At 39.8% G+C, this 14203-nt stretch overlaps 2 protein-coding genes across 2 annotated transcripts in view; one reads left to right on the forward strand and one right to left on the reverse strand.

Annotated features, from left to right (window-relative positions):
- Positions 1 to 14203, forward strand: part of LOC133463244 (uncharacterized) — a 401257-nt gene that overhangs the window by 51536 nt on the left and 335518 nt on the right. The gene's annotated exons all lie outside the window — the stretch shown is intronic.
- LOC133463774 (monocarboxylate transporter 12-B-like) lies at positions 391 to 9491 on the reverse strand. The gene is made up of 9 exons (XM_061745486.1): positions 9363 to 9491; positions 6981 to 7315; positions 6051 to 6154; positions 5816 to 5959; positions 5421 to 5516; positions 5077 to 5233; positions 1952 to 2689; positions 1601 to 1860; positions 391 to 1358 (listed from the first exon to the last, which is right to left on the reverse strand). Exons 2-9 carry the CDS (start codon positions 7127 to 7129, stop codon positions 1153 to 1155), a joined length of 1854 nt encoding a protein of 617 aa, XP_061601470.1. The 5' UTR covers positions 7130 to 7315; positions 9363 to 9491; the 3' UTR covers positions 391 to 1152.

Here is a 14203-nt window from a genome sequence, read left to right on the forward strand (position 1 = left end):
GGATGCAGAGACAACACTCGAGCATTCGCAGCGAGACAAAGTAGGGCTCCCTGTGTGTGGGTGGATACTTTCAGAACGGGATGTTCTGTTTGGTAAACACGCGCGTGCACACACACACACACACACACACACACACGCACACACACACACACACACACACACACACACACACACACACACACACACACACACACACACACACACACACACACACACACACACACACACACACACACCCTTGTAAATGCTCACACATGCACAAGACAAAAAAAAAATGCAATTCTGAATTTTGCATGTAAAACCCAGCTCCTGCACACACACACATACACAGACACACATACAAATAACTGTGTACTTGTCCCTTCAAAAACTTTAACGGCACAACACCACTTTAACCACAGCCATTGCATTTATTTAGAAAAATATATAATGCTGATTCAACATGTTCTTACGTGCAAAGTGCAGTGTTTAGATCAACTTCAAAGAAGTAAAGAGTGACAAGTCTGTGTTGATGATTTGAAAGAGAAAGAAACTGAAATTTCAGTTGTAACCTCACATTGATTTATGCTTTGGTAGTGTTTGTTTCCTCTAAATAGTTTTCACTTCTCCGCGCTTAAGTAACTGTCTGCTACGGGAACATTTTAAGTTTATTCAAGCTTAAAATGTTTTTACAAGGTATAAAAGGCCAGCGGAATGGGTCCACACAGCAGGTACCACATCACTGGTGCACTGAAACCAACACAACATTTTAATAGTGTATATGTGGTACAGTACGTACATTAGCCATATGGCTTATAAAACACAACAGACAACTAACAGCCAGGAAAGTAGGAAACTATGTTTTGATTCATCCATCCATAAGCAATAATCTTGTATCAGTGTTATACTTCTTTATTCCTTTGGTCAATTAACTTGGGTTATGTAGCTGCACTTCTTAGTGTACAGTGGCAAACCAAAAGGTAGTTTTTTTTCCTCCTTTTCCCAGCCTTCATGTCTGTGCAACTTTCAAGACATGTAGACAGGTTATTTATTCATAATCCTGCTAACAAAGTGACAAAATAAAAAAAAATTGACACTCCTCGTCCCACAGGAATAATACATTGACAAAGTTTAGGTGCACTGCATATTTTCAGTAAAGTCTTTAAATGCTGTTTAATTCGGTTCTTTATTAAAAAAAGAGGCAAGTTTTGACTGAGAGGTTATTCTTGAACAATGTTCTTTGGCCTGAACTCTTCCACAGATATTTATTGCATGTTTTAATAAAAAGATAGATGCCACTATTGAACAGCTGATGATGTAGGAAGTGGCGCTGAGGAAGAAGGTTGCTGTGTAGTTCCCTGTGCAGTCGACTAACCAGCCTGAAAAAAGAGAAAATACACTGTGTTTTAGGACAAAAGGTACAAAATAAAAATGTAATTTGTGCTTCTAAGATGTCAACTTGCATCCTTGGTTATCTCAGGTGGTACATTTAAGAATCTGAAAGGCTCAAACTAACATTATCTTTTAAAAAGAGGCAGAAGTGGCCAAATAATCTGAAATATTTTATTTTTATGTATTAAAATGAATATGGCATGCTCAAACATTTGTCATGAGGCCTTACCTCCAATCGGTGGGCTCACCAGATACGGGATAGCATGCAGGAAGTAGACAAACCCCAGAGCTGAGGTGAGATGAGTAGAGCCCACTGTGTCAGAAGTGACCACAGGTATAAGTGCTACGTATGCACCATCAAAGTACCCGTAGAGGGCAGAAAATGGCACCAGGAGGGAGAAAGAGTGGAGGGAGGGCACAAACATACAGCAGAGGCCCTCCAAGCCTATTGCCAACATGTATCCTAGCATCCGATATCTCTTCAGACATCTGTAGGGAAGAAAACCTGTCACGACACAGTTTCAGCTTAATACTGTACCTGGTGTTTATCTAAGGAAGAAAACCTCCAGCCAGCACTTACTTCATGTCTGTGATCAATCCAAAGGTGATGTTGCCTAGAATGCCACAGACTCCAAATATGGACATGAGGAATGCTGCGTGCTGCTGCTCCACGCCGACACTGAGGGCGTAGGGAACCAGGTAAACTACTGGGGCGCTACAGGCGTATGCCAGGAACAGGAACGACACTGACAGGGTCAAGAAGTTAGGTATCGTAAGAAAACCAAGCTCCTCTCTGTACTTGAGGCAAACAGAGTAATCTCTGAATGAACGCTGGGCATTTCCTAAAACCTTTGCAAGGACAGTTTTATCTAAATGATCTGCTGGTTTGGCTTCAATAAGTCCTGAGTCTTCTTTCTTTGTATCCACGACTATAGATGTGTTCGAAGTCATACTTTCCATGGCTTTCAAGTTTTCACTTGTGCTGCTGACGGACAGCTTAAGACTTGATCCTTCATTTTCCCCCAACACAGTCTCTGTGAGTTTGTTGCATAACAAAATGCAGTTGGCCATTTTCTGATCTGTTGACCTGGCATCATGCTGCCTCGGGTTTGGTAGCAGGTTTAGGTTTGCCTGCAGTTTGTCGTTATCAGCTCCAAGATTGTGAAATGTTCCCTTTGCAGTCAAAAGCCTCTGTGTCTCCGTTAAGATGTGTATTTTCTGCTGCTTTGGCTCATCGTGTCTGTAGCCAAAAGTTATTTGTCCATTGACTTTAGATCCCACATGTGTTGTCACGTCCTCAAGATTGTTGGCCCGGGTCCTTTAGATAACAGAGAAGGGAGGACGAAAATGATAAGATATATTAAAGTGCTCAAAGGATTCGTTCAACAACAGCACATTAGTTACCAAAGCTTTATCTCACACTCTCCTCTAACTGATCAACTAAACTTAGGCTAGGATAAAAACTGAAAAGAGAGAGAAAGAAAAAAAACCTTTTTCTTTTTTTATTTGCCTTGTTTGCACAGACATTCCCAATTTAGTGGTCATTAGCGGACTATCCACTGTTATGTTTTAGTTAGTAGATAATAAAAATGGTGGTGGTAAACTTCATGGGTCCACACAGTTACTGCACTGAAAATACTTCAGTTGTTTTGTATTTTTAGTTTTATTTATCGCACTTCAGAGAATCACTGTCAAAGGAGCATGAAGGATTTTTTTTTCTTCTGTTACGTCTTTAGCTCGGCAGGTCCCCCTATTGGTGTGGAGGTTAAGTCACTTTTAAAACTGTCCAAGATTTCTCATCTAGCTTCTTGCTCCAATCCTTTTCCCTTCTGTCATTACTTTCTTTAGTATCTTAGTCACGTCTGCCATGATGTCCACTGTCGCTCTGTGAGCTGGTTTCAACACTGAGGTGTGACACAGAACTGTAAAGCAAATACACACTTGCCGCAAGAGGCGGCAAGGGTAGAAGTGCAAAGTTTTATGTGGTAGTTTTTCTCTTGCACTTGCTCACAGTAGAGACGAGACACATGCGAGCTAAACAAAACTTCCTAAAAGTAAGCAAATATTCATTCAGATGAAACAGGAATTAATAATTTAACATGAAACCATTATTGAGAGTAGAGACTGATTGGAAAAGAAGGCTTTGAGAAAGAGGGATGAGCTTCAGCAATGGGTCAAAAGACAGGACTTGAAATAAGACAGAAATTGTTAACCCATAAAACTGTTAAACAAGAGTTGTAACCAGTTTGAAATCATAATTTAAAAAATTGTTCCTTAGTTCCTGATTTTTCCTTTCTGTCAGTATTTTTCCTTTGTTCCATCTGCAGTTTTATTACACTTAAATCCTAAACACATGCTGGTTAGGTTTAGTTTGGTTTAATTGCACACTTTCGCTGCTTTTATTTGGCATCTTGGCACTAAATGCAACTTGATGTTTATTAGTAACACCAAGTAGTTCAGACAAGACAGCAGAATTCACTGGAGTGCCAATGGGTTGCACTGCCTTTGGGAATCGTTTCTTTAACATCAAAGCTGATATAGTGCGAAAATATGATGGAAATTTTATGAAAATGTGACAACATTCAAATAAGCTGCAAATTCTGAAAAAGGTTAAAAAAAAAGAATAAAAAACCCCTCACCGTGTGTGTCTTGAATGTGTTTTGTGATCTAAGGTAATATGACAGGCATGGGTGATATCCAGATTTTATTTTTCCCTTTTTTCTGCTGAGGGTGTGCAGTTGTGGACAGAGGACAGTTTGAAGACACTGGATCAGAAATGTAATGTATATATCATTCGCATAATAACAGCATTCAACAGCTGGAAAGTGACCAAACAAATGACCCAGAGGAAGCTTTTATAGAAAAAAGGCATAGGTCCTAAGACTGAACCTTGAAGGACACCACACAACAAAGTGGCAAAAATTAAAATCTGATTTTGAAGTATAATGTGAACCAGTTCAATACAGTGCCAGAAATACTGACGCAGTTCTAACTGATTATTCATTTTTTTGAATGCATTTTTTTCTGTATCCAAATGAGTCCAAACTAGTTGGACTTTATCAATATAACTGAACGTTGTGGTTACGATGAATTATGCTATCTTCCTTCCTTAAAATGGAAAAAGGGCAACTCCTTAGTATTTAGAGACTTTCCTGGCTCTTTATCGTGGTGGCAATTCAGATATTCCCAGCTTATTTTTTATTCAATTCAATTATGAAGCTTTTTAATAAAAAAAGATAATTCAAACAGATCCCAGCTTTGTGGAAAACAACAGGGCAGAGTGCAGTTCACAGCAGAATACAGACGGCTTTAATGAGCAGCTAGCCCCATCTATTGGCCAAAAGAAACAGAACAATCAAAACGGAGAGATCTGTGCATCCTAAATTAAAATTTATTTCTTTGTCTCGTTTTTTTTGTGCAAACTTTTTCATAGTTTCTACTGTCATTTTAGCAGATGCTTTTATCCAAAGTGACTTACATCTGAGACACAGTTGGCAAGTTGATGCTGGCAAGTTGATGATGAAAAAAAAACTGTTTTAGAACAGGTAATAGAGACATTTTATATTTTGGGGATTTCAACTTGTAACTTTCATCTAAAACCAAATAATCAATGCATAAACCATGCTCATATGTAGTGGCAGTGAAAGTGTGTGTGGGGGCGGAGAATGTATTTTTGTTCTTTCATACTTGTAGTGCGAGACTGACCTTTTAACTGTGTTATGTTCCAGCGGCCTCATCAGAGCTCCACAGACACACAGGTTGGAAACAAATCCCCCAAGGATGAGCAGAGCTCCTCTCCAGGAGTAATGCTCTATAAGCAGCTGAACTGCAGGAGCGAGGATGAAGGTCCCAATGCCACTGCCTGAAGATGAGGGGACATTGGATTTGATGGAATGAAATACGACAAGGAGGACTAAATGGGGAAGGTAACTTGAAAACAGACTGGAGAGAAGAAATGAATACAGGTAAGTTGAAAGGTAAAGAGAGAAGATGGGGAAGTGAGATAGAAATGACAAGAAAACAAAACATCAGGTAAGTAAAGCCACTACCAGACAGGGCGATGCCATAGGCAAGAGCTTTCCTCTCAACGAAGTATCTCCCAACCATCGCTATGGCTGGTGTGTAGCTGAGAGCAAAGCCAAGACCTGCAGAGGATGGACAAACGGGTTTGGAGTTTGACTAAAACCTACCTAATGCTATATCTAAGCAGACCCCTGACAACAGAACTTCTGTAGCATGTTCAGATCATTTTTTTATGTGCAAATTAATATGTTTTTAAATGTTATCAAGTCAGTATTTAATCTTTCACTGTAATATATCCTAGAATTCTTTTGTTTTTGGGTCATGCGGATTAGATGCATTTGGTAGAACATGACAAAGAACTACTGCACAGTGCAAGTACAGATGACTGTAAGGTGCTGTAGGTGGGGTTCTTGTGTCTTACCTGTGATGACACCCAGAGAAATGTAAAGAAATTCCAGACTTGAGGCAAAGGAGCTGAGGACCAGACCAGCAGAGGACAGCAGGCCCCCCAGGATGACTGTTGCTCTGCAGGACAGGCGGGCTCCAAGGAAACTGCCAAGAGGAGCTTAAAATACAGTTTGTGTGGAAGATTTAGAATTCATGTTCATTTCACGGGCAACCCTTACAAAAGGCTCTGAGACTGGTGACTGTCTTACCACACAGCATGGTGGTGCAGTCAACCAGACTGTGGATCCAAGCCGTGGTGGAGTAATCCTTCTCAAAGTGCATCTGGAACTCCACGAAGAACATGGAAATACATCTGCACACAGAAGCCAGGGGAGGAGAGGTGTTAATGGAGTGCATTTTAACAATACTGTGCAAAAATGTTCACAGATCTTTCTTTTTCAATGACTGACAAGTAGTATCAGATCATTCATTTGCCACAAAGACGTGAATAACATTGAAAAATATTAATACATCAGTGATTTTTAAATTAAATTTTGACTTTTGGAATTTGAGACCAGTAACCCTTTTAACACGCTGTATATTGTACTCATAACCCTTAAAAGGCATTCTTGCATTTAGTATAACAACCAATGAAGCATTTTGTGTTTTATTTTGTGACTTATTTTATCCTTATCTTTAGTGCTGTTCAAAGTATTTTGGAAAGTTTGAAAAGATAGTCTTAAGAAATTGTAGACAATAAATTGTGACTGTGGGATAATAAAGATTTACTTTCCCACTTCTACTGCTGGGGATTGAGTTTGAACCCTGGCTTCATGCAGGAATGACTAAGGTACTTAGGTATAATTGGGAACCATTTACATGTTAGAGGTGATAAACTAAAGCTGAGTGAGATTTAAATCGTATCAGTTATGGGGCACCTCTTATCTGGTGCTGAGAGGGCTCTGTACTCCATGACCTGATTTTTATGATAGTTGTTGTCTGTTATACAACAGAGAACACTCGCTGGTGTCAGGCCAGAGTCAAGCTGCAAAATGTGCATAAAAGAATATGATCAGGAATCATTCTTCTGGGTGGCTGAGAAAGTTGAGAACTACTCAGCTACTTCAGTGTGAAAACCATATAAATTATTATAAACACATCTACGCTTGGTTGCAAAAACAAACACACAGACAGTTCACCTGGTTACGGCCCGGATGCAGATGGTAGCAATGAAACAGCCAGCGACAATCATCCAACCCCAGCCGCCTTCAGGTGGGCTCGCCACTTCAGATTCCTTCCTGCCACTTTCAAGTTTCTCCTCCTTGGTCACCGCCATCCCTGCAGGCATTCACAACTGGATGTTGTACCGTCTGCTTTTCTGTCTGCTCTTGACTTCCCTTCTGTCTCTAAATGTGCAGGACTTTGTCATTGGCTGGATGTTGTTTAGTTGTTTTTTTTTAATCTAGAATCTGCTGTCGCTTGCATCAGGACGTTTTCCTCTTTTTCTTTCTGGTCCTTCTTCTACCTTGAGGTCCTAATTTGTCCAGAAAAAAAGAGAAACCATGAGTCATGTAGACACACATTTTTATATGCATATTGAAATTGCAACTTGGTGGTGTCATTTACATGAATGCATTTTTGCAATAGTTATATTGAATATCCGCCCACAGTCTGCTGAGGTTTATTTCAAACCATAAAACCCTTACTTATCATTTATTGCTGTAGACAGGAATTTGCTCCTGAGCCTTATTCCTTACATCTTCCCCTAAATGTCATGCTCATTTGGGGAATAGTAAATGCATATTAAGATTTAAATACAGCTATTTTAAAATGCAAGACAAGCTACAAAACCACCTGTATGACATAACTTGTGTCACCATATAATTCAAGAATACCTTGGACGCAGGCACAGATGATTAAAAGACTTTAATTATCTATTTTTTCTCCTCTTTTAAAATGTATTACCGTACAATGAACTGTTCAGTACAAACAGAACACTGATGTTTGTGATTCCGCTGAGGGGTTGGAAATGTTGAGAACGAAGGTTGATCTGCAGTACACGCTTTTTTCTGCAGTAAACGTTTTTTGAAATAATCAGTTTCTGAGTAGATAAAGGCCAAGGCCGGAGGAAAACATGTCATTCCAAACTGATCAATATACCCATATCTGCTCAGGTTCACAGTGGAAAAGTAACTGCCAGTCATCATGGTCGACTGCGGCTTCCCTGGTGATGAGTTATAGCTTCAGAAACACGGAAAATATCTGAAGATGCAAATCAGGCAATAATGACTTATGGAGCAGCTAAAATCTTGTAACTAAAAAAAACACTCAGTGTTCTCATCTCCCAAATGATTTAAAAGTTAAATGAAAAAAGTTGCCAGGGAAGAAATTCAACAACAGTATCAGTATTCACAGGGAGTCCACCCTCTCATTTACAAGTCAAAAACTAAATCCTCCCTTATCTTGCGTCCCAGCAGGGGGCTGTTTGCAAAATACCTGATTAGGAGTATATCAGTATTACTCACAAAAACCTTTCTTTTTCAGACATGCCATACAGGACAGTGAAACCCTTTACAAGACAAATTAGCCACCAAAGTAAAAAGGTTTAAGGTCTACAGTTTACATTTTTAAACTGTAACTTTAAACTGTATTTCACTTTATAGCCTATTAAAGGTTCAATTCTTCATCAGTCTATTAAAGTCCATCAGTCATTAATACATTGATCTTTTTTGTGTCATTGTTCCTTATGCAGACTGTTAAAGTAATGCTGGTGATATTTATTAGTTTTACAAAATTAGACAATACAAGAAGTGAGATTTCTTTGCTTTCATGTTCTAATGGCCTAACAGTTCATACTAACAGACTAAATGTACATGTTCAGGCTTGTTGAACATTTGATTTTATGATTTGACTCTACGACCTTTACAGTGTGGTTATCTACTCAAGAAAAACCTGGAAGTCTTCCAAAGGACATCGTCTGCTAGTATGATGAAATGTTCCTGCTGAAACACTCTGTTTTTGTCCAAAGGTATTCTGCAGGTTCATTTGCTCTCTATGTTTGTTATGTTATATGTTATTATTTTCCTAGAATGCTTATCTTGCTTATCTTGCGACTGCTTGTAAAGTTGACGCGCGTGTGTGTGTGTGTGTGTGTGTGTGTGTGTGTGTGTGTGTGTGTGTGTGTGTGAGCATGGTTTGTGTTGACAGACACGGGTCCATCACCAATGCAGTGATTCCCTCCCACTCCAACATAAACTGTCAACAACAGTTTAATCTGAATCATAGAAACTCTAGTTTGTCAAAAAGAAAAAAATTAATGACCGGATAGAGTAAATTGAAACATAATTTAATCACACATTTTGTTAATTGGAAAACTACTTTTGTTAAAGTCAGTTTTGTTTCTGAAACTGAAATAAAATACTTTTTTTTTTAAGTTATGGCTCATTTCTCAAAATAAAAAAGCAGACATTAAAAAAAAGCATAGCAGTGTGGGAAATAAAAAGTGAAAGATCGCTGCAAGATTAACAAGATACAAATTGCCAAAAAGAAGAGAAGTGTCAAGCAAAGTGTCATTTACTTACTTCAGTTCATGTCAGTCTCAGATCCCTGGTGGCATGGCTTTGTGGTTCAAATGCTCACAAGATAAAGTCTAACAAAGAAAGACCTAAAGCTTTTGCCTGTCCTGCAAACAACCGGCAGGTACTTTGCAGCACAAAAGAGAAAGTATATGAGAAAGGAAGGAGGAGCAAATCAGGAAGAGGAGGAGGAAAGCTCCCCAAATACAGACATGTGAAAAGCACCTTTCCATTTTAAGGTTTTACATATCAAACATAAAACAAGGAAAAACTATATAGTTTGTATATTACTTAACCAAAATCCAGAAGCACTGTGTGAAAAACGACATAGACCCTAATTGTCTCCATAGCAATGAAGAGGTGAAGTACTATAGGTCCTAGGAAATCAATTGTTGCTGTTCATTAAAAAGACTAATTTTAAGACGACGTGTCCCTCATTCTACAACGAGTGGAAAACATTAAAGACAGTTGCCAAACATCATAAGAGTCAGAAGGGTTTCCAGGCGAAAACGTATTTTTCTCTCTCTAAAAAAAGTATAGTTGAACAAACTTCAAGAAAAAATGTTGCCAGATGAGAGGGGAGATGTGTGACCAGAATGCTCACTGCCATCTTTAGCAAAAACAAAACAACATATCAGCACAGACAAATGTTGCTCCTGTTTAGCATGGCGGTAGATTATAAATAAATAAATATGTGCAGTCCTTCACTACCTCAGCCTCCTCTCAGAATGGAAATGGTTTGGGATTATATCTTGTCTTCCTAAAATCCACAGCCATATGGAGGACTATTTCCCCTTAAAGTTAATATATATATATATATATATAAAATAAATGAAATTGCAATAGCAACATTATAATGACATGCAGTGTTTTATTTTTTGTACATGAATTTCGTTTTGTTTTTTGACAAGTTTCTTTTCCATACAGATGATGGCCAATGCATGAAGACGATGCTGTGTCTATATATATATATATATATATATATATATATATATATATATATATATATATATATATATATATATATATGTATATAACCACGCAATAAACATCAATGGGATTTATAATGATTCATCTTATCTGCTTGGATTAAAGCTGTGCATATTCTTTTTTATCTTGAGTTGAGCCAGCAGTGTAGTAATATTCAAATAATTCATTAATTACCGTCGTCTGAGTTTGGAAATCTCTTGGTGTCACCACTGTGGCTTTACACCACCACAGTATACCAAAATATGGTATACTGTTTCAGCCCTAGTCTGGACAGGCATATCCATGGAAGGACTCGCAGACTTCTGCAGTCCAGACAGCATCACTGGCTGCCATTAGGCATGGAGATGAAATCCTTGGACCCAGGGTCAGATTAACACTTAGCTTTACCCTGGTCAACAATATTCAAGGGCCCCTTTCATCATGACCACAGAATCACCATAATCAGTACATCATACAGTAAATATACTCAGTACTTAAAATTCTAACTATCAAGTGTATTTTGCAAATATCCAAACTATAAATGGACTACTATTTCCTCTTGTGAAGGAAAATCCTTCACATATGATGCTATGAAAACCAAACACAACAGGATCAGTATAATCTGGTAATATTGACCTACTACATTGAGAGGGAAGGAAGTCTTCTCCATTTTCACAAAAAAAGAAGCAACCCCTGTCAAACCATCCTATGTTTATTTAACAACACGTATCCCCAATACTCACACTGTCGAGCAAGAGAAGCGTCGGCTCTGCAAGTGTTTTTAGACGAGTACCGTACATTAAACACAGCATGCTTTGTCTATGTTCTGCACTCTTTTCTTTGTCGCTAGCCGTTCCCCGATGTCTCCAATCACAGAATTCACTGATAAATACTTGATTTGGGGATGACAGGAGTTTGCAGCAGAGTAATAAACTGATGCAGTCAATGGAAAGTAAAGAAGTCATTGGGTCCCACTAAGGATTGCAGGTAGAATAACAGGGATGCGAGTCTGGGTGTGGTAAGAGTCAGAAAAAAATTTGGGATGTCACTTCCCCCCAAACCCCTAAATGCATGCAAACTATGTTATATCAGTTCATCTATCCATATATCTTTGATTCATTTGATTTGTGTCATATGTTTTATGTTGGATGCCCTTCTGACCTCCCCTCTGCATTTACCCGGGCTTGGGACTGGCACAAATGTTGAGGCTGCATTTATCTTTTTCTTTTTAATCTGTCTGCTTATGTCCAGATATGTTTTTTTTCTTTTATTTATATCTTTATGTATTTGTTCTTTTTATTTCTTTAGTTTTATACACAGCATGGCTTATATCAGTCATTATAGCATCAGTTGTCTGCTTTCCTGTGCAAAAGTCCTAACAAATGCATCCATACCTAGGCCTGTTTTGCACTTGTCAGACTTCTCTCATGTAGCATAATGCGGTGGAAGGCGATAAGAACACAAGACAAAGTGGAGAAAGAGCTCTTGCTGCCGAGGGTGCAGCACAATGGCACGGAGTGTTAAGCAAAAGTCTTTATTAAACGCAACCTCACAGCAGGAAATAGAGCAGAATAAGATGCAAGGCAGAGTTCAGTCCTCAGGAGCGTGGTAACGCTCAGAGTGGCAGGAGAGTGAATACAAGAAAACCGCTGGTGTGGTCGCTGAGCAGATCTGAGCAGCACACGTGCTGATGAAGACCAGAAGGCGGGCTCACATTACACCAGTTTTAGAATCGCTGCATTGGCTCCCCGTGCACTTCAGGATCGATTTTAAGGTTCTCTTATTAGTTTTTAAATCTCTTAATGGTCTCGGGCCTTCTCATCTGTCTGATCTGCTTTTACCCTATAAACCCTGGCGGACCCTGAGGTCCTCCGGCACCCGCCTTTTAATCATCCCCAAAGTTAGAACCATAGCCCACGCTGAGGCATCATTTCACTCCTACGGCCCACGTCACCTCAGGGCCGCAGACACTGTTGACATTTTTAAAAGCAGGCTCAAGACTCAACTTTTTAAATGGGCTTTTAGCTGATTCCTTTTAGTCTTTCTCGTATACCCTTGTTTTAACTAGCTGTTCTTGTTGTTTGTTCTTGTGCATTAAGTTTTATGTAAAGCGCTTTGTGTTGCATTTTTTATTTGTATGAAAAGCGCTATAGAAATAAAGATTGATTTGATTTGGTTTGATCTGGAAGCTGGAACACAGGAACTGAAACACCGGTCAGTCAGAGGAATCCCCAGCCAGTCCAGGGAGCAGAAACACAGAGAGCAGTAACACTCAGGCAGAAGTCGTGGTCGGGGACAGAAGGCTGAGGTGATTATGGAGACGGGCCAACAGGTCGGGGACAGGCAGGGTCAAAACCAGCTGATCAGTCCAAGGGTGAGTGCTGGAAAGACTTACATAACACAAAGATCAAGCTGGCAGTGATGGCTGGGAGTGGAGTGCTGAAGTAGCAGCCCAGCCCTGATTGCAGGTGTGGACCAGGTGTGGGAGGTGGGAGAATGAAGCCATAGAGACAGATAAGGAGCTGGCAGGTGAGTGAGGCAGGTATGGAACTGTAGTGGATGTGACTCTCACAGGATGCAGATGATATTTCAATCACAAGGGAGATCACGTACATGCAATGGAGCTGAGGAAATGCATTCTTATACCCGTGCAGATATTTGCCAACGGTGGAGAGGTCCACGGACTCTACAATGCCATCATCATCAGTCTTTTTTAATTCTTTTACCAACATTATTTTTGCAACAATAATCTCATTGGAAAGTTTGTCACTGTCACTTCCTGCCATCTTCTGCAGAGTACTTAACATGACAACATCCAGAAAAGAGGGCGATCGAGGTTGAAGGCAATTAACTGCTTTCATGAGATCAAGATTGCTTTTGGAGAATCTTGTCTCCATCTCTACAATAGCTATGTCCAAAATGTTGAGAATATCTCCCTTCAGAGCCCAGCCAGGAGTCATGGAGTATCCTGCATGGCCTACAGTGGACATAACCGCTTTACCTGTGAGCAGTGAGCTCATGGTTCTCTTTCTTTTAGCAGGTGGTGCAGGCGTGCTGGTTAATGTCTCACTCTCCTCATCTCTCATCTGCTTCAGAGCCTGCAGAGATGCACTGACTATTTCTGAAGCACAGCACAGTTTCAACAGAATGAGCCTGCAGCATAGCATTTGCAGACTTCCAGGAACCTAGAACTTTTATGAGAAATGTCCTATTTCAAAGAAATGATGCTTCCTTAACATCATCAATAGTCCTGATGCCTCTGTACAGATATGAACAGCAGCGGCTCCGTCCTCTGTAACCTCTGACAGGATACTCATAATAGCATCCTGATTCTCCATCATGGTACTTGGTCACATCATGGCGGTTTGTCTACCTGATCTCCAACAGTCCTTTAAGGGAGGGAACATCCTAGTTAAATGAGTGCAGTGATCCTGATAGATCGAAAAAGGTTTTTGCACATGGCTCTGCTTGCATGGACCACGGCCAAGTGCAGCTGGTGGTTATAGCAGTGGATTTAAGGAAAATCCTCCCCCACCTTATTTTGCAATAAGGCCTGAACCCCACTCATGACATACGCTCCATCGTAGCACTGACTGATCATTTTAGCTGCACTAAAGCCTGAGTCAGAAAGATGCTCAAGAATTTGGGTGGTGATAAATTCAGCACTTAACTCACTGAGGTCAAGCAGACCAGTCAGGTCCCTGCAATGCCTTTACAGACAAATCTAACCATGACTGACAGATTCTACACATTGCATCTGTCCCTAGTTCCATCACTTTTAATACAAAACCCAGCACAGTCTGCTTTGTCATAATTATATTTGATCTTATTTAATGCCATTTTGGCCAGTGTTTCAATAATGCAAGTTCCACTTCACA

The sequence above is a fragment of the Cololabis saira genome, chromosome 17, assembly GCF_033807715.1.
Source record: "Cololabis saira isolate AMF1-May2022 chromosome 17, fColSai1.1, whole genome shotgun sequence".
In the NCBI taxonomy this organism is placed as follows: domain Eukaryota; kingdom Metazoa; phylum Chordata; class Actinopteri; order Beloniformes; family Belonidae; genus Cololabis; species Cololabis saira.

Coding starts and splice junctions, on each gene's coding strand:
- LOC133463774 (XM_061745486.1), bottom strand. CDS start 7,129: ATGCCTGCAGGGATGGCGGTGACCAAGGAGGAGAAACTTGAAAGTGGC. Junction 6,155..6,980: donor TGCATCCGGGCCGTAACCAG/GTGAACTGTCTG, acceptor TTCTGTGTGCAG/ATGTATTTCCATGTTCTTCG. Junction 5,234..5,420: donor CTATGGCATCGCCCTGTCTG/GTAGTGGCTTTA, acceptor CCTCATCTTCAG/GCAGTGGCATTGGGACCTTC.